Consider the following 23,875-nt stretch of genomic DNA (forward strand, 5'->3'; position numbering starts at 1 on the left):
GTAGGAGTCAGGCTGTTCTGGCAGAGTGTCAGCTTGTTTTATTATATGACGCAGGACCATCAGCCAGGGTGACAAGGCCCACCACATGAATCATTATTCAAGAAAGTGCCCACAGGCTAGTCTCATGAGGGCATTTTCTCAGTTCACCTCCCAAAGGACCATAGCCTGTGATGAGTTAATGAAAAAGTAGCCAGTGCAGTGGTGTCGTTGCGCCTGGGTGGGGGAGTGTGCTGGGGACCCGCTGGCTGAGCCTGGAAGCCATTCGTTAGCGGAGCAACTCTAGCTCTCATTATTTACGCTGAATTGGGTCTTACTGCTTTTAGGACTAAGTGTAACTTTTGCTAATTATCCCTTGTGAGCTGAGGCCTGTGCCATACATATCTTGACGTTTTGTATAGTATAGTTCAATTGATTATTCAGAACACAGTGGGTATTGTTATCTCACAAAGATTACCTTGTTTTAACATGGTGTGTGTTACCTGCAGCCTTTGACTATAGGTGTGCCTCCATAGGGCTTTTTACTCAGGACTCTCTTGCCTTTGCTTTCAGGGAAGGTGTTCATGTCAGTCAGGAACTGCTGCAGATACCGCCTCATGTTACAGAGCAGTTCATTGACTTGCTGTGTCAGTTCAGCCCCGACCACGTCATAGAGACACTGCAAGTCCTCGAGTGCTACCGTCTGGAGGAAACCATTCAGGTGAGGCCAGCTGCATGCACGGGACAAGGGGACTTTGCTGCGGTCTCTCCCTTCCGGGTGGGCGCAGGGAGACCCAGGAGTGAAGTTCCTCGCAGAAGCTGGGGAGTCAGAAGTGCTGGTACCCAGGGTGGAGTCGTTGATATAGTCAGCTTTCAGAAGTACTCGACCATCCGTGTGATGGTTCCAGCTTTATAGAAATTCTGACTAGCCAAGTCAGCCTGGGAAAGGGAAGTCAGGAAGCTCCTGATGCAGACAGGGATGGTTAAGTGGTCCTGGTAAGCCACAGAGTGCAGAAAGCTAAATAACCCAGCAGCGTCAGCATGCTCTTTGCCTTGACTTTCTTACCTGTTTTCTTCTGAGTGAGTGAGAGACAGAAACAGACAGAGACGCTCATTATGAGGCTAGCATGTTTCCCATTAAAAAGGTAACACTGAGCCTCCATTGCTTTTGCTCTTAGCAAATAGTAACCTGTGTTTTCTGCTTCCACTTCCTGAGTTGCCTCCATACTTTAAAAATGTTGAATTATGAAGTATTTTAGGTACTTAGGAATGTGCACAGTATGAACTCTACACGTACCCACCAATTTAATGTCAGCTCCGGCATCCTTAACTTATTTTAAAGATAAAGCACCTTTGGCTGCCCCTTTCCTATGAGGTCACCATCAACCAAATGCTTGGTGTGGTGTTTACCGCGTATAAAGTAGATGATAGTTTTATATGCTTTAAAATTTGTATTAATGACATCAGAAGGAAGATGTCTTATTGCTGATCACTCTTTCTAGTTTTGTTGTTGTTTTATTTGTTTTTTATGTGCATTGGTAGTTTGCCTGCCTGTATGTCTGTGTGAGGGTGTCAGGTTCTGGACTTACAGACAGTTGTCTGCTGCCATGTGGGTGCTAAGATTTGAACTCATGTCTTCTGGAAGAGCAGTCCTCTATTTTGTTTAAAGATAGATTTATTTATTTATTAAGTATATAGGATTTTGCTTGCATGTACACCTGCATGCCAGAAGAGGGCACCAGATCTCATCATAGATGATTGTGAGCGGGGAGTTGACCTCAGGACCTTTGGAAGAACAGATAGTGTAACCCATCTCTCCAGCCCTCTTTCTAGTTGTTAATTAGCTGATGCTAATTCAAGTCTGCCTGGTCCATCTTAAAGATGACAGAGTTGTCTACCAAAAGAAATCTGCCAGTCTGCTTCTTTTCTATGTTTAAAAATGTTTAGAGGCTTCCAGGATTTTTTGCTATTATTATCAGAGCTGCAAATGTGCAGTCTTGTGCATACGTTCATACGTCTGTACGGCTTCCTTCTGGAGACGGGCTCGCCCAGGTGTGGCCTTCCACGTCACATGACTTCTAAATGTGTACCAGGCTGTATCACACATTTCCTGGGACACGCATGGCCTGTGCACCTCAGGTTGGCCTCACCTGCTAGAGCAGCTTAGTGCTGATGTCTCCAGTGTCGCGCACCTCCCCTGACCCCCCCCCCATCACCCCCCTCCGCATCCTCAGCGGTAGTTCTGGTGTATGTCGTTTGCCCACAGCCTCAATGATTCCTATTTTTTTAACCAATGGAAAAGCATTTCTACTTATGCATATACTTAGCATGTTTTTTTTTTCCAATGGTATAATGATGTCACTTGTAGGTATTCACGTGGGTGCCGTTTTCCTGCTATCCTTTGCCCTCTCGGTCTGTGTGGTTTCTGCACCCTTGTTCTCTGCTGACCGTGAGCTTCACTTCTTCGTTCTGCTTTGGGGCATCTTTAACATGGCTTTTACTTCTGTTTTGATTTATCCCTCTTCTAAGGTTTAAGCTTGTGGTGTTATTTCCAGTCCTGTTTTAATGATACAAAGGATGTCCCTTCTAGATTTTGTAGTTTAACATTTTATATTTTAGGCTTTAATCTATCTGTAGGCTGATCAAGAAAAAGGCTTATATCTTCTTCCTTACATGATGCTGAATGGCTCATATTTATGGTATTTTATGATATTTTCCCTACTGATCTTTAAGAATATTATTATCATTGTATATATGTTTGTATATATACACATACATGTGTATGTATACACACACTAGTGTGCCACAGTACACATGGCAAAGCCAGAGGACAACCTTCAAGAGTCACTGCTCTCGTTCCACTGTGCGATCTAGGGATTGAACTCGGGTCACCAGTTTTTATGCGGCACATTTACCCACTGAACCATCTCACTGGCCCTCTAAGTCACAGTTACTGTTGACGTGATGAAATGCCATGACCACAAAAACTTGAGGAAAGGCTTTATTTAGCTTACATTTCCACATAGCTGTTCATCTCTGAAGGAAGTCAGGACAGGAACTCAAACAGCGCAGGAACTTGGAGGCAGGAGCTGATGCAGAGGGCATGGAGGGTGCTGCTTACTGGCTTGCTCAGCCTGCTTTCTTATAGAACCCAGGACCACTAGTCTAGGGATGGCTCCACCCACAGTGAGCTGGGCCCTCCCCCATCAATCACTAATTAAGAAACTCCTCCCTTTCTTCATAGTCCTCCAGCAGCTTCCTGCCTCTAACCAGCCCTGCATCACTTAGGGAATCACAATACCAAGTTTCTCTAAAGACTTTCCGGAGCTTTGATTGTAAAAGACATTGAATTGCATCAGTGCAGGGAGAACCGACAGCTCTGAGTAGATTCCTCACATTCAGAAAGATTTGCCTTTTACAATGCGCTTTGTGTCTCTTGGTAAGGTATTATAACATTTCTATAAGGCTTGCTTTGTTGTTTTTGTTTCGTTTTGTTTTAGACAGAGTTTTTTTTCCCCCCATCTGTGTATAGCTTTGGCCGTCCTGGAACTCAACTTTGTACACCAGGGTGGCCTCAAACTCACAGACATCTCTCTGCCTCTGCCTCCCGAGTGCTGGGATTAAAGGTGTGCATCACCACAACCTGGCTTGTGGCCCTGGCTAGCCTGGAACTTGGTATGTAGAGCAGGCTGGGCGTGGTCTCACAGAGGTCCTGCCTCTGTCTCTAGAGTGCTATGATCATAAAGGCGTGCACCACCACACATGCCTGGGACACTTTTGTTGTTGGCATTGATATACCAGGAATTATGTATACTGGTTTGCACCTAGCAATCAACTATATTCTTTTTCAATTCAAATTATTTCTACATATTTTATAACAGTAATACTTTCTAAGACTAGTAACAGTCGAGGGCTTCCGACAGTCCAGTCTTTCACCTTGTTCTTAGATGTCTGGCGCTCTAGTACGCTACCGAGCAGAAGCCACGGTGGCGGGCCTTCCATCCTCCTTCTGATTTAAAGGAAACGTGGCAGGTACTTTGCTATCTATATGGTGTTTATCGTAGGATATTCATAGATAACTTCTCTTAAGAAAGTTCTGCTCACATTGGTTATTTGGCTATGAAAAGGTGTTGTGTTTTACCAGGTGATTTTCTACATGTATTGAGATGTTTGAGGTTTTCTCCTCGGGTCTCTGTGATGGTCAGTTTTCATTGTCAGCTTCACCAGATCTCACATCACCTGGGGACTCAGCCTCCAGGCACACCTGTGTGGCACCTTTAGGCTCTGGGCGCCTGTGAGGCTTGTCTGATGAGGTTAACGGGCAGAGAAAGAACTATCTGAACTCTGCCCAGGACCTCTGATCCTGGAGTGTGTGAGTGGAGAAAGAGATCCTTGTACCAGCAGGCCTCACACTGCTGTGCTTCCTGCCTGTGACTGAGGTGGGACCAGCTGTTCTAACTTCCTCACAATAGGGACCATGTCTTTGGACTGAGAGGCAGTGTGGGTCCTCTCCCTGTAAGTCGCTTCTGTCGGGTATTTTATCACAGTAGTGGCAAAAGAAACTGAGACAGTCTGTAAGCCAATCCTTCACAGTGAGGCCTCAGTATTTCTCTAGTAATCACTTGCTTTCATTTTCTGTACTTGCCCCTTTTATTTCTGAACATTCTTAATATTTTTTTACTGATTTAAATATTCTTATTTTTATAAAAGCCCCATTAGTTAATATCTACTCTTTTCATTTTTTTGTTCTAAATGCTTTATGTAGCGTTACAGCTGACACTTTCTAGTTTATATCATTATTGTTTGTTTATTTATATTGGCTTTTCTTCAGCGGATACACATCATTCAGATGAGTGACAGGTTTGGAAAATAAGCGAAGGAACGAATTTGTTCGAAATAGAACTGCCGGATGGGTTTGCTCTCAGACGGCCTCCACATGCTGTCAAGACTCCTTAATGGCTGTTCTCGCTGTACGCTGTAAGCGGAATTCACAGACGCACTTCCCTTCTCCCCTAGATTACACAGAAGCACCAGCTCCATGAAGTCACTGCCCATCTCTTGGAGAAGAAGGGGGACGTTCATGGTGCCTTCCTGCTGCTGCTGGAGGTAGCGTTTGGCTGTGCTCCCTGCCCCTCTGTCCCTCTCATTCCTCGGTCTGTCTTTGTCTTTGTGTTCTGAGGTAAATGCAGACAGAAGTAATTTATTATGGGGCTCACTGAGAACAGCTCCACATTTGTTTATGGCACCATTTTAAAGTTACATACATGAAAAGGCCCCACAGTTTTAAGTATAACATTTGATTTTTTTTGACAAATGCACATATTTGTGTCAAGTATGCAAAGAAAATACTGATCATTACTGTAACCTTTGCTTCACAGTCAGAGAACACCACTCACACATTTTCTCAACAGTGTTTTCTTTTGTGTAGTCCTTTATGTCACCATAATGATTTTGAGATTTCTTTCCTATTGCATTTATCAGTGATTTTATGTTGTGTAATATTGAGTTCTGAGCAAGCTGTCATTGTGTCTCCATTCTCTTGATTGACACTTGGTATATTTCTAGAACTGGGGTCTTTGGGAATAAAATTGTCTTCATCACTCCTGTGCTAGTGCTTTCTGCAAAGGCAATACCGTTTTATACTCCCAATATAGGAGCTTGAGTCACACCTCATTCTCCCCAGTATTTGGGGTTATCTCAATTTAAAAAGAAACATATCTTATTGCAGAGATGATTGTAATGTCTAAAATTCACCATTTTAGCCACTTAGTAGCAAATGTACTATTCGGCAAAGCCGAGTGTTGTCAGGCTGCTGTGCATCTGCCTCTGTCCACCTGCAGAGCTGTCTCAGCATCCACGTTCACAGTAGCACATGAATACATGTATGAGCCGATGAGAGCCTTTGACACGGATGTGGCAGTGTGTAGGTGTTAGATTTAAGTTCTAACTCATTTGGGGTTCCTTCCAAGGCCCCGAACCCCGGTAGGAGAGAAAGAAGTTGGGTGTGTAGACCTCTTTAGACTTGGTTCTGGCTGGTTAGGGTCGTCGGGTTCTTTGGGAAGATACCAATCTCAGTCATCAGGATACCTAGCAACAGCAACAGTGACTGAGCCAGGATCCTTCTTCCTCCCTCTGGGCTCTGGTATTTATATCCTCTCAGAGTCCTCAGAATATAACCGCAGCTGGTAAAGGCCATGCCCCGCTCTCTCCGAGCTGCACGAGGCTGTTATCAGCTGTGGATAAACTAAAAGCCAGCATCTCCATATCCCACATGTGGGACTAAAACAAAAACCTGTTTATATAGCATAACTGAGTTTTTAAAGAAACCAAAACTTCCCACTGCAGCGGTGGTTATGGAGAGAAGAGGGTGAATCTGGGAAGTTATCTATCATTCAGTTATGGCATGATATGAAGGGGATGAGTAAGAAAAAGGGTGAATGCAGACATTGATTATAAACTGAAAATTCACAATTCTAAGTCCTATGACTTTGGCCTAAAAGGCACCTTAGAAAAGGAGGAGATTTTAGGCTGCAGCATATCAGGACCAGCTCTGATGTATGTTAGGAGGGCCTTGTGGGTGTCAGGTAAGGAGTGTGAGAATTCAGAAGTCAGCAGAGCAGGAGACAGGGCAACTGGATGTTAGATGACATTAGACCTAAGGCTGTGTGTGACCTGGGCAATGAGGCTAGGCTCGTCATATCCTTCTGTTAGTACCTGCCCAGAACACCCATTTGTCTCATGACCTAGTAAAAATTTGACACCCTCATCCACAGCATGCATAAATCTAGACCCTTGCTGCTGTTTTAAGGGACATCCCTGGTGACTGCTTAGTGGTACAGAGAAGCACATGGGCAGAGTCAGGGACACATGATCTCTCGTAGCCATTCCCTGGAACTGTGTGGGTGACTAAACATGCCGAATGACAGCCACAGAACATTGTTTATGTACTCGCTTATCTGTGTGTCCATATGGGCACGTGCGAGCACAGTGTGCGAGCAGAGGTCCGAAAACAGCTCCTTTCTTCCACCGTGCGGGCCCCGGTGATGGCACTCAGGTCGTCGAGGCTTGCTGCAGGAAATGAGCCATCCCACCAGCTGTTTCTTGGGGGTCACCTCTAAAATAGATTGTATCAAAGTGTTTGTCATTCCTGTGTTTTTGTCTCCTAGAGACTGCAGAGCAGGCTGCAAGAGATAACACAGCGGGGCGAAAGTAAGTTCTTGCATGTAAAATGCTTTTCCTCCACTAATCTCACGATTTGAAAAATGTTATATAATATACTGCCTTAATTTAGTAATAAGTGCACCAAGCCATTCTCATAATTACTCGTTATCTACCTTAATGTAGGACGGTGTTGTAGTGGTTACCGGGGATGCTTGACAGAAAGCCACACAGCACTGTGATGGGATGAGGCTAGCCCTACAGGGAATGTGACACCCCTCGCCGCCGTGGGTCCTCTCCACTCTCACTCTATTCTGTGTGTAGGTCTATAACTAACATGCTTAAACTTGGTGCCCTGTGCTAAACACAGAGCTTCTGGTTGACCGTGGCCCTAAGCAGTAACACTTGACACAGATATGTTTTGTCATGTTCATTGACATTTCTTTCGATTTTTAAAAAATTTGGTAAAATAAAAAAAAAAACTACAAAGCCTATCAACAGCAATAAATATTACCATATTGCAATACACACTTCACCACCATCCAGTGCCAAATTTTCTGTCTCCCAGGCAGACCCTCTATTCCCATAGGTGGCAGCAGTCTCCCCCCCCCCCCCCCCAACACCACCCTCCCATCTGTCTGCTTTCTAGTTCCAGCATTCACTGTCTGAGTTTGGTTGACTCATAAGAGTGAGCTCCTACTGTGTTTGAGTTTATGATTGGCTTATTTCCCTTAGTGTAATGTCTTTAGACTTCACAAATGTTGAAAATATGTCAGAACGGCCTTCTGAAGCTGCAGTGTCCCGCTGTGTGAGTGGGTGTCTGCCGCTTTGTCTGTTTACCCTCTAACAGACACCTGGGCTATCCCACCTTTGGTCGACTGGATAATGCTGCTCTGAACACCTTTGGCATGTAGATAATTTTTGGGTTCTCACTTTCATTTCTTTTGGGTGTAAAAACAAGAGTGGGATTGCTGGGTAAAGTGGTAATTTTAAAGACTACTTTGTGCTGGGACTTGGAGCCAGAGCCTCATTCCTGTGCCAGGGAAGTGCTCTCGCACCGTTTATCGGGCCTCCACAGTCCCTGCACAGCTCCCTTCCTCAGCAGTGTGTAAGGTTGGCTGCGTCGCACTTTTCTGCCGCTTTCATCCTTGCCCGTCTGTCTCCTCGCTCCCCCCCTCTCTCCTTCCATAGTTTCTGTCTGTGTCATCAGGCCATTTTGATTTGCCGAGCATCTTTTGATGTACTTGTTCTGGCCGTTGAAGCATTTTTGTCTCCTCTTCTTCTCAATCCATTTTAGTCAGTATTTACTTTTATATCCCTTGACAGCCTAACACACCTTGCCAGAAAGTCTGGGAATCCCTGCATAGGTGAGCCGGGCCACACCTCTTAAAAACATGTCTCTTGAGCCCTTTCCTCCACACATTCCTCCAGCATCTCTGGAGACAGTTCGCTCATACTCTCTGATGCTGGGGTCCTAGTAACACAGCTTGTGCTGTACCTTAGCCGTCTTGTATTACATACACTGTGGCTTTTTGGAACTTATGAAAATACTTGATTTACTTTTAATATCAGTGGTCAAACATTTAATTATTACTTTTGAACTGTCTGTATATGTTTAATCAATCTAATTTTGTTGTATTTGATACATTTTGTGATTTTTTTCCCTTAAATTTTATGTTATAAGAATAATTTTGCAAATATATGAATACCCAAGGGAAACTAAGAAGGGTGTTTCCTGCTTGCTGTGGTAATTCATAGGCAACACGTCCAGAAACCAGTTTTCAAAGTTCACAGTCTTATAACTGGTTCAGTTACAGCTTCCTCCCTTCAGATTTGCTGTTGATAGTGTGCTAAGAAATCCAAATATCTGTCTACTAAGAGCATGGCACTTTGCTTAGTCTCCACAGGTAGCACCCGGCTGACAGCCTCACACGCAGGTAGCACCCTGCTGACAGCCCCACACACAGGTAGCACCCTGCTGACAGCCCCACACACAGGTAGCACCCGGCTGACAGCCCCACACACAGGTAGCACCCGGCTGACAGCCCCACACACAGGTAGCACCCGGCTGACAGCCCCACACACAGGTAGCACCCGGCTGACAGCCTCACACACAGCACCACAGCCCTCCCTCGTTTGAAGGTTTAGTCTCATGAAGGAGACACAGGGAGATAAAACATGTAATGAAAGTTGAACAGAGTGTGTCTGAGGTGCTGTAGGGATGGCAACGGCGTTGAGAACATTCAGGGACCAGTCAGAGCATGGAAAGGGGCTTTGGGGCTTAGGACGGCAGTGTGTGGAAGTGGCCGGCCAGCAACCTCAGGGAGAACATGGGAGAGGTGAGCCTGGCTCTCTCCTCTGTTACGCAGGTGGAGTCTCTGGCTTTAAGGATCAGGGGACTTTAGTGGTTTCTGTTCAGAGAGGTGATCTGATTGGACGTGTATGAAAGGACAGAAAGGCAGGGTTTGGAAGTCAAGTTGAGTGAAGAGCCATGGGGACAGGTAGAGAGTCAGGGCAGCTGCACAGGAGGAGCGAGCGAGGGGTACAGAGGAGAAGGGTCATCCATGAGGGAACGATTCATGAATCGGGGAGCTGGAGGTGGCGATTCTTCACTTTCCTTGGATATTAAGGGAGAAGTAGGTCTGAGATGAGCGAAGTAAGCTGGCTCTGGTTGTTTCCTTTCTGTGATGGGGCACTTGACCAAAGTGACTGAGGAGGGATGGGTTCTTTTAGCCCATAGTTTGTGGGTGCAGCCCTTCAGAGGGAGGAGGGTGTCGGGCAAGAGCAGCTCCTGCTGTGGGAGCAGGAGCCTGAGGCAGCTAGTCACATGACTTTCAGTCAGGAAGAGATAGGGCACTGACACTCTGAAGGTTTTTCTTTTTTTCTTCTTCCTCATCCTCATCCTTGTCCTCGTCCTCCACCTTCTCGTCCTCCTCTTCCTCCTCCTCCTCTTCCTCCTTCTCCTCCCTTGGGGTGGTGACACTTATGTTCAAGGTGGGTCTCCCAGCTCTTCAGTTAAAAGTTTTTAAAAACTGCCCCTAACACACACACACACACACACACACACACACACACACACACACACACTGAAGTGCATTTTTCACAGAGGCTCTGAGGTAATAGTACCATATCTTTAAGTGACATTCATCCTCTTTCCAAATCAAGATACCAAGGAGGACTTCCTGCTAAAAGGCATTGAAGACACCATGGTGGAGACAATTGCTCTCTGCCAGAGAAACTCACAGAATCTGAATCAGCAGCAACGAGAGGTAGGCTGGCGTCTGCACAGGCATTTAAAAACGTGTTCTTTGTGGACGCTGGGAGTTAATTCTCTTTTCATTGCCCTCTCAGACACCTGCGTTTAATTGTCTGGGTTTTAATCACTTTGGCTGTTCCCAGGGGTGTAAGGCTCTTGACGTTACTGTCAGGAGCATCAGCTCTTCTCTTTTCACAGAGGCCTCACATCCATCGAATCAGCTGCGGCGCGTTAGGTGTTGGTGTGCCGAGTGCCGGGTCTGTCTGTGGGGTGGGGTTTCTGTTTGTGCCGGGTGGCCGACCTTGGGCTTTGTTGTCAGTTGTCATCTCTTCTGCTCACAGGGTGAAGAGAGGCTGTCATATGGTGGGTCTCAGCCTCAGGTACACCACGAGGGAGTGGCCTGGGGGCTTTGAACTATTTCCTTACTGTGCTGCACCCCATCTAATTAGCTGACAGTTGCTGTGGCTGAGGCCCAGCGATCAGTGTGTCCGAATGCCCTGTGTTCACGATTCTAGTGCTAGCCAAGGTTACTAACAGCACAGACTGAGTAGAGTTAAAGCGTAAAACCAAGGGAGGGTACCCATGGGCACTGGCTACCATGGTCGTTACAGCATGGTAGATGAGAGAGCTGAAGTCTCTGGTGGTTTTAGCAGTGAAGTTGGTGCCTGGGGTTGTAGTTCAGTGACAGAGCACTTGCCTAGCGCGTGTGAGGGCCTGGGCTCAGCCACCTAATAGAGTTAAGTGGTAGTACCACACACAGCTTCATGCTCTGTGCTTGTCCCTCCAGTGCTCAGGGACTCTTCCTGCATCCCAGGTTTCTGAAGTGGGAAACTAAGTTTAAATTTTCATATATATTTTCTCTATATATATTAAAATAAAAAGAATACATCTCAGTATGTATTCTGTTTTCACTATCTTGTAATTTATTATGCTTTTGCCAGGGATTATAAAAAGTGTACATAAGAAATATATTTATATATAGATGCTATTTTTTCCTCATTAAAATTTTTTGATAAAATAATACAAATACCTTAAAAACCCTGTAGTAAAGGAGCCTTGGGCATGAGGCAGCAGTTAAAGCACTTGCCATGAGCAAGAGGGCTGGAGTTCAGAGACCCAGGTGCCTGTGGTAACTGTTAGAGGACTAGCCTTCTACACATGGACACACACGCACACACACTCATCACACCTACATGCAAAAAGAAGAAAAAGAGAAAGTCATGCAATGTAGAAAGTACACAGAGGGATATTTTTTAGTGCCATCATCAGCATGTGGGGAATGTCATCACCCTGGGTACTTTTTCGCTGCCTAGGCTGACAGGTTTTAGGGGAAAAGATGAACTAAAAGAGGCTTTCTCTTAAAAACACTGCATCTGACCCCTCCAGGATCTGAGGGGTCTCCAAACTGCACATAAACAACTCTTCAACTTTTCAGCTCTCAATGAACCTTCCAACCAATATCAGAAGTCTGGGTAACTTCAGGAGGCTAGGATTATATTTTATTCTTATCAATGAAGCTATGTTTTGTGATGCTGTGATGCCGTACCATTGAAGAATTCATACAAACTCATAACATAATTTTTCTATTCCTGAGTCTTTGTTTTTTATTCACCCTTCAGTTAGTTGATAATACTGGGGCATGGTTTTGAAAACAAAGCAGTTTTTATTTCTGGCCTGAAGGTGGGGCATCAACCAAAACAGAAAAGTGGTGGGACTGTCACCTGAACTCAAAGCAGTCACTCGTACAATCCTGAAGAGAGCCTTCTCTTCCACCTCCTGTGACCTGAGCTCAAAGCAGTCACTCGTACAATCCTGAAGAGAGCCTCCTCTTCCTCTCTTCCACTGGCTCAGTACTCAGGATGGTGGAACCTCACACTGCCCCCTCCGCCCACATCTCCCCATTTTGTTTGCTCACCTTTTAGTTCCTCTAGACTTTAAACCACAGTGTTCTGGTCTCATCCCCCAATGTGCTGTTTGTATTGGCACAGTCATAAGTAATTTTGAAAGCAGGAGGAAATTACAGAAAAGTCTTGTGACCCTTATGCTAGTTGAAAAGGCACCATGGGACTTTCCTTCTTACATCAGGTTCTTCTCTGTCACTGAAGCACACTTGACTTTAACTCTTTGTCACTGTTTTGTGGTGAAGGGCACATCCCTGTGCCCTTTATATCTTACAGGTTTTTAAAATCAGTTCCCTGAGAGCGTCATATAATGTGCTGGCCATCGTCACAGCCCTTGTCATACCCATCCCTCCTCTACCCACACAATTTTTGTCTTTTTTTTTTTTTCAATCCTTCAAGACCAATTTTGCTGCCCATATACCTTAGATCTGTAGGTTTCACTGGAGAATGGAGAAAATTTTCTTCTCCCTCTGCCTTAGCTGGTGAACATTGTCAGCCATTGTGTGTGTGTGTGTGTGTGTGTGTACATTACTTACAGTTTTAGATAAATTTAATGATTTCTTAAGGCTTTGTCAAAACAACCTTACTTTATTTGTCCTTCATTCTTTCTCCTGGGTTGGCCTCCTTCCTCCTCAGTTGGAGACCCCTCCCGGCTAGTACTTTTCAGCACCTCCTTCCACTAACAACTAGTTTCTGCCTCATATCTGAACAACTTTCATGACAATAGCAAAATATTTAAATTCTCTTCTTTCTGTAAATTTATTTTTATGAAATCACTAAATTCAGGGAATTTCTTTTTTAATATGTTTTGTTCTTTGAGAATGTCACCGACGTATTTTGATCATCCTGCACCCCCTTCTAACTCCTCCCTGCTCCTTTCCCACTGTGTCCCTCCCTTTACCCTAACCCACTAGGTCCAATTTGTTTGACTCATACATTAATGCACATGGTGCCAGGCACTGGAGTGCGCTCCGCCTCCCAGGGGCTAGACCCTAAAGAAACCCACCTCCTTTTCCTCCTCCAGAAGACATCAGCCTCAGGAGCACCTCAGTTAGAGGTGGGGCTTGTGAGCCCTGCAGTTTGGAGGAGTTTTATGAATTTACTTTGTTTCTCTTTGTTTTGTATTGAAGAAAATGAGAGCAGGAACTGTGGCTATAGACAGTGAAGTCACCAGAAGATTTAAAACATCCAAAAACTTGATGGTGAACTGTCTTCCCGGAGACGGCCCACCAGAAAACCCAGTACTATGGAGTATTTTCTTCAAGCTAGACCGTAGGAAATTGGATGGTCAGTCAGTTCTTAATAGAAGTCCTAAATAGTGGGTGAATCTGTTTATCTCTTCACGAAGCTGGTAATGTTAACGAGTTCTTCTGAACCTCCATTCTTGATGTATAGTGGCTGAGGAAAAAGAGCCTAATTCTTGATGTTGGAAAGTGTTTGGATAACAGAATTGAAGGCAAGCGGCCTTTCTCCTTTCTTTGGCCATAGTTAGAGCCTAGCAGGAAGCTTCTGTGGCTTGTTCTCGCCCACACTCTGCAGATACAGAGCTCCAGCCCTGCACCCTCCAGCCGACACCCTCCAGCCCTGCACCCTCCAGACCACACCTTCCTCCTTGTACTTCCCAAAGCTGATGAAGATGGCTTCTTGTCCTTTCATGATCAAGCTCAAGTTCCCTCATTGCCTGGTGTTTGCCAGCTCAGGTACATTTTACCCGTTAACACTGTGCCAATGTTCTGGTCCTCTGATGCCACAGGCCCTCTGGTTTCCACTGTTGGAGGCGATGATGGCACCGCAGAAGCTGTGCAGTTCAGCGGCTCCTCTTCAGCACTGTGAAGGTAAACCCCTCAGAACCACCCTGGCTGGCCCCTTGCCTCACCAACCCACGTTCTGTCTGCCAGGCCTGCCCCACAGTGTCCTTTCCCAGTAACATGCTCCCGTCATTCCCTGAGCGAGGCCCTTGTCACAGCCTCAACCCAAGTAATTTATCTAGAAAATGTACAGTCTTTGCAACTGACACCAACTGTCAATTTTAAGATAACAAACGCTAAGTTTCTGTGTAAGGCGACGGTTTCCCCCTAACTAAAAAGAAAAGCAAAAGTAGCCTTAGTGCTAACGTTTTGTTCCACCAGCCCTGAAGTCCTTGACCATGCAAGTTCTAAACAGCATGGCAGCGTTCATCGCCCTCCCGTCCATCTTGCAGAGAATCTTGCAGGTGAGCTCAAAGGGCCGGGAGGCTAAGTAATGATTGCTTTCAGTTATTTTAGCAGTAAATGAGGCTGTGGCTCATATCGATTATGTTTTGGAATTACTTAAATTTCTAACTGACCTTGAACCGGTCTTGCATGCTGTCACCCCATGGGTATGGCCTTACTTGGCATTGCTTCCTTGGGTTCACATATGCATTTCCTATTGGCTGTAGCCCCTAGAAATAAGTGGTTACTTATTTCTAGCTGATCATACTTTCAGATTAAAAGAAAGAAAGTAAGTTAGTTCTCTAAAAATGAAGTGAGTGTAGGCACCCTGAGTAATGATTGTTATTTTAGTTTTCTAGTTCATTCTAAAAATACTTCTATGTTGAAAACTCACCCCAGCTGTAAATCCTAGTTAGCCTTTTGTCCAGAGTTATTGTAAGAAACACTTTCTCCTGTTTTCTTTGCCAAAAAGACTTAAAACTTTCCAGCTTCATAAAAAAGAGAACACTAAAAATACTCATAAGATGTATTTTTAGAAAAACCTGTGAACGATCTTGGAGAAACAGCAGGAGTTAGACTTAGACTCGCCAGTCTTCTCTCACTTTATGTACAGTAGACACACACAGACACACAGACACAGACACAGACACACACACACACACACACACACACACTCACACTCAAGTATTGACAGGACACCACTGGTCTATTTTTACCCCATTTTAATGTTCGCACCAGCTCTCCTTCCTGCATGCTCTGAGGCGTCTGGCGTCCATCTGATGAACGGCCCTGCATGCAGTGCTCTGTCTGTAGGAATTTAGGGCTCAGGGTATTGCTCCAAGGTGAAGCCCTTGCTTGCTTAGTGTGGGGCCCTTTGTGCATCACCAGTATTGAAGGGGACAAAAAACCGTGAATATTGTGTATGGGTTTCCTTTGTTTGTTTGTTTTGCATTTTGAGACAAGTTCATTGTGTAGCCCTTGCTGGTCTGGAACTCACTGCCACCCCCTGCTGGGATGAAAGGTGTGTGCCATCACAGCCAGGAGTGTGCTACCACATTCAGTCCTTGGCAGCTATCACTTACTGAGGAATTATTCAAGGGAGACTATTTCCATGTGTTTATATCTCTTAGTCACAAGCTCTGTAAACATGTAAAGTAACCTTCCATGAGGCTAGAAGAAAGGGATCTAAGTCCCAAAGTGGGTTCTTCCCTGTATGTGCATTGTCTCGTGGGCTTTAGCCAGACACTGTGCTATGTAACTATAACCAAAACCTGCCTTTTCCTTTGCAAAGCATCATGTGACTTAAGGCAGACCTCTCTGTAGCCCTATCATACTTTCTGCTTGCAGCACTCCTTAGCTCCTCCCCAGTCAGGAAGGTGCTGTATTCTTAAACTTACGTACACATCTTTGTTTGCTATAATAACTTACCCCTGTGTATGTATAAAGATTTTAAATCTTTTAAAGATACTTTTTTTCATAACAGTCTCTTGATATAGAGAAGGCAGTTATACACATTTCTGCTGACAGGGCAGGTGAGCAGCTCAGTTGATAGCTTGTCTTGCATACAGAAGCTCTGGGTCCAACACTCAACACCGCATCAAAACCTTGTGTGGAGGTGCATGCATGCACAGCCATCACCCTGAGGGGGGGAAGAGGCTTAGAAGCTCAAAGCAATCCTTGGCTTCAGAGCTAGTTCATAACCAGCCTGGGTTGCATCAGATCCCATCTCAGAAAAGTAAACAAAAATAAATCTGCTGACAAAGGAGAGACGCCGAAGGATAGAGAAGGCAAATGCTCACCCTGTCCTGAGGGACAGGCGTGGACCACTTCCAGCGTCTCCTGCTTCCTGATACACTTCAGCTATTACAACGTTTACGCATTCCTCCATTTGTTTGTGTTTTTGAGGAACAAATTAGTTAACACGCATTAGGTTTTCTTACCCTGTTCACTGACTGCTTGTGTGACTGAACTGAGAGTCTGTCCCACAGGAGCTGTCATGAGAGAAAAGGGTCAGATCCCTCTGCTCACAGGTCATCGTCAGGACCGCCTGCCCTGCCCTGAGTGACTAGCACTCCTCGTCCCTCACCCTCAGAGCACACAGAATACCAGGAGAACAGGATGGGCTGGGCCTGGAGGTTGGCTGTGGTACAGGAGGGATGATATCAGATGGTCACAGGGAGGATGAACCGACAGCATGAAGTATGTCCTCGTCCCAAGTTGGGGGTGGCACAGACCAGGCCACTGGATGTGAGACCTGGGCTAGATCTGAAGACTGGGGAGGCGTGAGGATGGCAGGACTCCCAGGCGAGGCCCCGTGGCAGGCGTGCAGAGCTTGCCTAGACCCGGGCGCCACATCTTCTTTTCTAAATTTGCAGTCCCTCGGTGACTTGCTAAGGACATTCCTTATGCTGTTTGGCATTATCAGTGAGATGTCTGTTTGGGAAGTTTTGCTCACTTTTTATCTGAGGTATTTGCTTCCATGTCTGTGAGTTTGAAGGGTTCTTTCTATATTTTGATAATAACCATGATCTTATATATGTTTTGTAGATATTTTCTCCTATGCACCATATATTCAGGTATATATGATATGCGTAACTAAATACTTGTCTCTCAGGTGCCACTGTGAGTAGTAAGCTATTGGTAAGACAGAAGCTGGGTTGCATACAATCCCTCTCAACTGTGCTTTTGTGTAATCCCTCGTCAGTTGACCTCCCAGGCACCTGTACAAAAGAATGGAATGTAGCTCACACTGTAGAACACCAGGCCATGCCATTCCATCCAAGAGAAGACCTCATAGTGTATGGCGTCCTGTGGCAAGGCCTTGTGCAGGAGGGAGTGACCAGAAAGCAAAATGGATGCAGTTCTGTAGTCACAGTGCTCAGGGGAGGGGCACGGGCTCTCTCGGAACTGCCTTTGTACTGCTGATGTTTTTACTCTTTTGGTGTTACCTACAGTGATCCTTTCCAGAGGCCACGATGTCCCAGCATTGCCGCTTAGTTGAGTGTCCAGCACATGAGGCTGTGGGTGATAAACCACACCCCATCCTTGAGTGCTTGTTTTTCTGTCCTCCGAACAGTAAACTTCGCTTCTCTGGAGAGGAAGGTGCCCTGCTGGGTTTGCCTCAGCTTACTGTTCCCGAGCGAGAACAGGTCTGGCTTTGCATCTCCAGCTTTCTACTCTGTAACTAACATGAGTCAATATATTTTTCATGTTCGTATTAATCTAGCAATGCCCCAGGTAGAAGGTACGGAGGGGGAGTTATTTAGACACATAGTTGCCCCCACACAACTGAAATAAGTTAATTTCCTGAAAGATGAGTCATGCTGAGGATTCTCAGATTGTCTTGACTGGTGCATGTTTATTCAGAGTGATCCTCGGGGCCTGTATTGTACAGATTCTCTAGGAACATAAGTGGTTGATTAGTAAGGACGCTCTTAAGGAACACATATTCGTGTCAGTACACTCTTAAGTCAGAAAGATATCGTTAGGTGGGGCAGGCGAGGTGGCTCAGTGTGGAAAGAAGTTTCATAACAAGCATGACAGTTCAGAACATCCAGTAAATGTAGGAGGATAAAGCTAACTGTGTAAAGTATCCCCTGGCCTCTGCACACAGGCTGCAGCACACACATCCCCCCACACACGCACACACATACACATGCCCCCATCTCTCTCTCTCTCACACACACACACACATCCCCATATCACACGAATACACATGCATACATACACATACCCATCCCACACACAGGCATGCACACGCACATATGCACATGCATGCATGCACATAGGCCTCCTATCACATACACATGCACACACACCTACACACATGTGCACACACACAGACCTCCCATCTCTCAAATACACATATACACACACATGCACAAACACAGGCCTCCTATCACACACTCACACATGCACACACATAGGCTTCTCATCTCTCTCTCTCTCTCTCTCTCTCTCTCTCTCTCTCTCTCTCTCTCACACACACACACACACACACACACACACTGATAATAATAAATAAAATCAAGGATTTTTAAACAGACACTGCCATATGACTAAAGTCATTCTTGATTTCTAAGAACGCTACTTCCTGTTGTCCTTCTGAGGAACCAGGGAGCCTGACGTGTGCACTCTTTAATAGAGCCATGCTCAGACTTTAAGATAATGCTCAATTGGGAAACAAATCACATGGACATGATAGAATAAGTTCCGGAACGCAGTAGGAGAAAGCAGCAGCCTCGTTTTTTTCTGGTGTGCTTTTGAAATTGTATGTGGACACCAAGTGTGTCTTCCTCTGTAGTTAACAGCAAGTTACAGAGAAAAATCAGCAGCTTTTTTTTTTTTAAATGAGAAGTAGCTGGATGCTGCAGAATAATTATGAGAGCTGGGGGCTGCTGAGTGCTGGCCTTGTGCTCGCCTCGCAGTCTGCAATTGATGTGTTGCCTCAGCGTGAGTAGTGTTGCTGGCTTCTCTCTTAAATTATGTATGCTGAAGCAAAATGTAAGAAGATACAGAAATGATCTGTAAAGACATCTTCTTTTTCTCTGAATTTAACCTCTTAAGACATCTTTTCTCTTCAGTGTCTCTGGTCACACTCCAGAACCATTAATGCAGTAGCACCTTGGTGGGCATGCTAGGGTAGATGTTAAATTTGATTTTTTAAAAAGATGTATTTATTTATTATTATGTGCACAGTGCTCTGTCTGCATGTACACCTGCAGGCCAGGAGAGGGCATCAGATCTCATTACAGATGGTTGTGAGCCACCATGTGGTTGCTGGGAATTAAACTCAGGACCTTTGGAAGAGCAGTCTGTGCTCTTAGCCTCTGAGCCATCTCTCCAGCCCCCTAAATTCAATTTTTATAATATTGTACTATTGATCGACACTGTGGCTAGGAAGTGTATCTAATGGGAGCTTCACCAGAGCATAATTAAATAAGGAGGGAAGGCATTAAATATATCTATTTTTATGCAAGGAAAATAAAAAGAGGAAGTTGTCTGGTGGAGACTGACTGCCAAATGATCACCACTAGTACAAAGATCTTTAGCCCAGTGATGTGATCTCCAGCTGATACAGAGACTCTTCTCTTAAGCTGACAGGACCTGCTCAAGATGGAGACTCTTCTCTTAAGCTGACAGGACCTGCTCAAGATGGAGACTCTTCTCTTAAGCTGACAGGACCTGCTCAAGATGGAGACTCTTCTCTTAAGCTGACAGGACCTGCTCAAGATGGAGACTCTTCTCTTAAGCTGACAGGACCTGCTCAAGATGCAGACTCTTTTTTTAAGCTGACAGGACCTGTTTAAGCTGGCAGGACCTGCTCAAGCCCTAACACAAGGTCATTAGTCCAAAACCACAGAGCTGTTTTGCTCTTCCCATTTCTTCCACATGATCTCACGGCTGAGAGGAACCCATGAGAGACAGCTCCATGCTGCTCTTGAAAAGCACAGGTGCTAGTCTCTGTTGGAAGCTGCACTGCCCAGCCTTCCACAGCTAAGGTCAGAAGCCGTGATTGAAAATGAGCAACCCCTGATGTTCAACTCACCAAGTCCCCAGGTTTTTCTTTCTAAGCTCAGCCAATCTTACAGCATGATTTATAACAGGGTTGCCAGGGGCATTTCTGACAGTTGTTAATTCATCATTCAGTTCAGTTACCCATATTTTCCAGGAATAATTAGGGTTTTTTTTAAAAAAAAGTATCTATACTTGGGAGGGTGGCATAAGTGTGGGAGACTATAAAAACGTGGCTTCTGAAATCTTTAGATGCAGATTGCAGTCCTTTGGCATAATGGTTCTTTACTGGAGTTTGCGTGCTCTCAACCTCAGTGTCTTCATCCCTGAAGGACCCCTGGGATGGGCACTCAGTGACCCTGCGGTCCTGTCGGGTTCTAAGAACCCCAAAGACACAAATGTCTGCACGTTCAAACCACTCATATGAAAGCACGAGTTTGCATATAAGCTGCACATCCTGCCCACACATTTTGTTTGATTTTTCTGTCTCTGTAGCCCAAGCGAAACTCAGTATCCTCCTCCCTCGACCTCCCCAGAACTAGAAACACAAGTTGCCTGGCTCTCCCTTACCACACCTAGCACAGGGTAAATGATATGTAAATAGTTGTGGTCAGTTACAACACAAAAGTTTGTCCATGTACAGACACAGTCTGGTCTGTGCCTGGCCATGGGGTGGTGCAGGCAGCATACAGTGCTCTGCCCTGTGTTCGGCATATTCTACCCTTTAACAAGGAGCACCCACTTTGATCTTTGTTGTGTGCCTGGACTTCTCTACTTGACAAAATCATTTGTGTTATGCATAACCTCATATTAGAGTGTGGCATGCTCTCTGGTAGCCTTTCCTGAAACTGTAATTACCAATCTAGTCAAAGATACAGTTTGAAGGGATACAAAATATGCTTTAAGATGGAAATTCATAATACATTCTGGAAAGAACAGTTTGTCAATATAGCATATACCTGCAGCCATAAAAAAATGTCCTCTAGTCTGGACTTTGCCTTTCTGGAGATGTGCTCTTAAGAAAGAATCAGAGAATCAGACCAAGATTACAGTCATCAGCTTGCATAGCGGTGAGTGGGGCTGGGAAGAGGAGGCCCCAGACATAACAGTCAGGAAGAACATTGTATTTTAACATGACTCATATTTGATGATGTCAGAGGGTATTCACAATATAACACTAAGTAAAAAATAGATGAGACGATCAAATTGTATATGCTAAGATACGCATCTTCTTCACCCTTCCCAGAAACCAGGCTGAGGGAATAGCTGCGAAGCGCCAGGGTCTTGGATGGGTGGGTTGCAGTTTGGAGGTTTTGAGTTCTTGGTCCGCTTGGTATTTAGGGGATTGTGCATAATAAATAAGCAGCTTGGCATACATACTATGAAAGGTAGTAGAGGGAACCTGGGGTTCTAATTAGCTCCAACCTAGCAGTATGGCTTTATCAGAGAGCAAACGTGATGAAAGCTGTTTGTCTCCAAAGCCGGGGGGGGGGGGGGGGGGGGGGGGACGGGGACTTAGTTGGTTTGAACCGAGAGATGACAAAATGCGGGTGCTGAGAGATGGCTGTACAGATCCTTAGGTATGTTGGTTCTCATGCAGGGGATGAATCAGCAGGAGAGTCAGAGCTTAACACAGAGAAGCTGGAGAGGAGAAGTGATAAAAAGTAAGATTAGACTTGCAAAGAAGATGGTTGCAGAAGGGCCTTGGGTCACCTCCATTTTATTTTCCAAAACACTGGAGAGTCCAAAAGAGAAACGAATTAAGCATCTTTTGGAGACGGTTCCAGGAGAACGAGTGTGTTGTGGCTGGCCTAGGTAGCTCATACTTGCAAGCCTGGCCTCAGGAGGAGTGCAGTTTGATACCAGCCTGGCTTGTCTCACAGTTCCAAGCCTGAGCAAGAGTGAGGTGCTGTCACCATGGAAGCAGCACCACCAGCCTAGCAAGCACTCCAAGTACTGTTAGAATGCCAACAGCCATAACAATTTCTTTTTTTTTTTTTTTTTTTTTTTTCCTGAATAGGACCCAATTTATGGAAAAGGAAAACTTGGAGAAATCCAGGGCCTTGTTCTGGGGATGCTGGACACCTTTAACTATGAGCAAGTGAGTAAGCCGCCTGTGTCCCAGTTTGTCTTAAGATACAGGGGGAAAATCTTGTTTTTTCTTTTCTATTCTTTCTTTTCCTTATGTTTGAATATTTTTGTCTTTGAAAATTACTACTTACTATAATAAGATAGAGTGAGATACATATAACCTTTTCACTACTTGTGAACTTAATTTATTCCTTCGGGGGAGGGAGGGAGGGAGGGAGAGAGAGAGAGAGAGAGAGAGAGAGAGAGAGAGAGAGAGAGAGAGAGAGAGAGAGAGAGAGAGAATGAATATGAATATGAATATATTGAAGTACAGACCAGTATTTTATGTTCAAAATGGAAGTATGGTAAACTTTCTAGGAAAATGATTAAGTAAAAAAGTCTTTAATCCATATAAGGGCTCAATATAGTTATAGAAAAATGGCAAGGTGAAATGATGTGTTCTGAAACATTGTTGCTGCTGACTAGCAGTTGTCATTAGTCTTCTCTTAGCTCCAAGTTGCTTATAGCCTTTAAAGTCCAGTCAGAGCCAGCTTGACTTTGTTTATTCTTTTCCTTGGGGAAAGTACCAAGTGCCATCTAGGTATGTTGATACAGTCTCTGCTTTCTGTTAAAAATTTAGGAGTGACTCTGGGAGACAGAGGCAAAGAGATCTCTGTGAGTTGAGTTCCAGGCCAGCCAGGTCTATAAAGTGAGTCCTGGACAGCCAAGGCTACACAGATAAACCATGTCTCAAAAAAAAGAAAAGAAAAGAAAAGAAAAAAATTTTAGGAGTGAGGAGAAGAAAAGTTGAGTGGTAGAGTTTTTAAATGTTTTCCTTAGGAATTGAAGGTTTGGGGTTTTTTTTTTTGTTTTGTTTTGTTTGTTTGTTTGTTTTGGTGATTTGTATTTTGTTTTGTTTTGGTTTTGGTTTTTCAAGACAGGGTTTCTCTTTATAGTCCTGGCTGTCTTGGACTCACTTTGTAGACCAGGCTGTCCTTGAACTCACAGGGATCTGCCTGCTCTGCCTCCCGAGTGCTGGGATTAAAGGCGTGGTAGCGCTACCACGCCTGGCCTAAGAACTGAAATTTTCGTAAGACTCTGTACACTTCTCTCAGTGCTTGGCTGTGAGTCTCTGCATCTGTTTGCAGCCGCTGCTGGATGTAGCCTCTCAGAACAGCTGTGCTAGGCTTCTGACTGTGAGCATAGCAGGGAATCATTAAGGTGACGGGGTTGGCTCTTTCCCATGGGGTGGGTCTCGGGTTGGGGTAGGCTTTGGTTGAACATTCCCCCCAATCTCTGCTCTTTCTTTATCTCTGCACATCTTGTAGGCAGGGCACATTTTGGGTTGAAGTTGTTGTGGGTAGGTTGGTGTTACCCTCCCTCCACTAGGAGTCCTGTCTAGTCAGAAGGTGTCTTCTTCAGTCCCCCTGACCCTTGCTACTGGGAGTCTCAGTTAGAGTAACCCCAGAATCTTGTGGGAAAGTGGAGGGAATGGATAGAAAGGTCTGAGGGTGATAGGAGCTCCACAAGAAGACCAACAGAGCCAACTAGCCAGGGTCCAGAGGGGCTTATGGAAACTGAAGCACCAACCAAGGGCCATGAGCAGACTAGACCTTGGCCCCCTACACAGATGTAGCAGATGGGCAGCTCAGGCTTCATGTGGGCCCCCTAGTAAGGGAGCTGGGGCTGTCTCTGACATGGACTGGTTTTTTGGTCACTATCCCCTGTTGGGGCTGCCTCCCCAGGCGACAGGGGAAGAGGATGTGCTCAGTCTTGATGGGACTTGATGAGCTGGGGTTGGGGCTCCC

General features: G+C 45.2%; 1 protein-coding gene across 1 annotated transcript in view; it reads left to right on the top strand.

The window, feature by feature from the left end:
• The window catches only part of Vps8 (VPS8 subunit of CORVET complex), a 187,881-nt gene that overhangs the window by 123,583 nt on the left and 40,423 nt on the right, over positions 1-23,875 (top strand). Inside the window, exons 35-41 of the mRNA XM_051150738.1 lie at positions 550-697; positions 4,993-5,082; positions 7,143-7,185; positions 10,300-10,403; positions 14,045-14,126; positions 14,421-14,503; positions 22,018-22,098. Of these exons, the coding sequence (XP_051006695.1) occupies positions 550-697; positions 4,993-5,082; positions 7,143-7,185; positions 10,300-10,403; positions 14,045-14,126; positions 14,421-14,503; positions 22,018-22,098 (631 nt within the window). The remainder of the gene's footprint in view (positions 1-549; positions 698-4,992; positions 5,083-7,142; positions 7,186-10,299; positions 10,404-14,044; positions 14,127-14,420; positions 14,504-22,017; positions 22,099-23,875) is intronic.

Source organism: Acomys russatus, chromosome 8 (assembly GCF_903995435.1).
Source record: "Acomys russatus chromosome 8, mAcoRus1.1, whole genome shotgun sequence".
Taxonomy (NCBI): domain Eukaryota; kingdom Metazoa; phylum Chordata; class Mammalia; order Rodentia; family Muridae; genus Acomys; species Acomys russatus.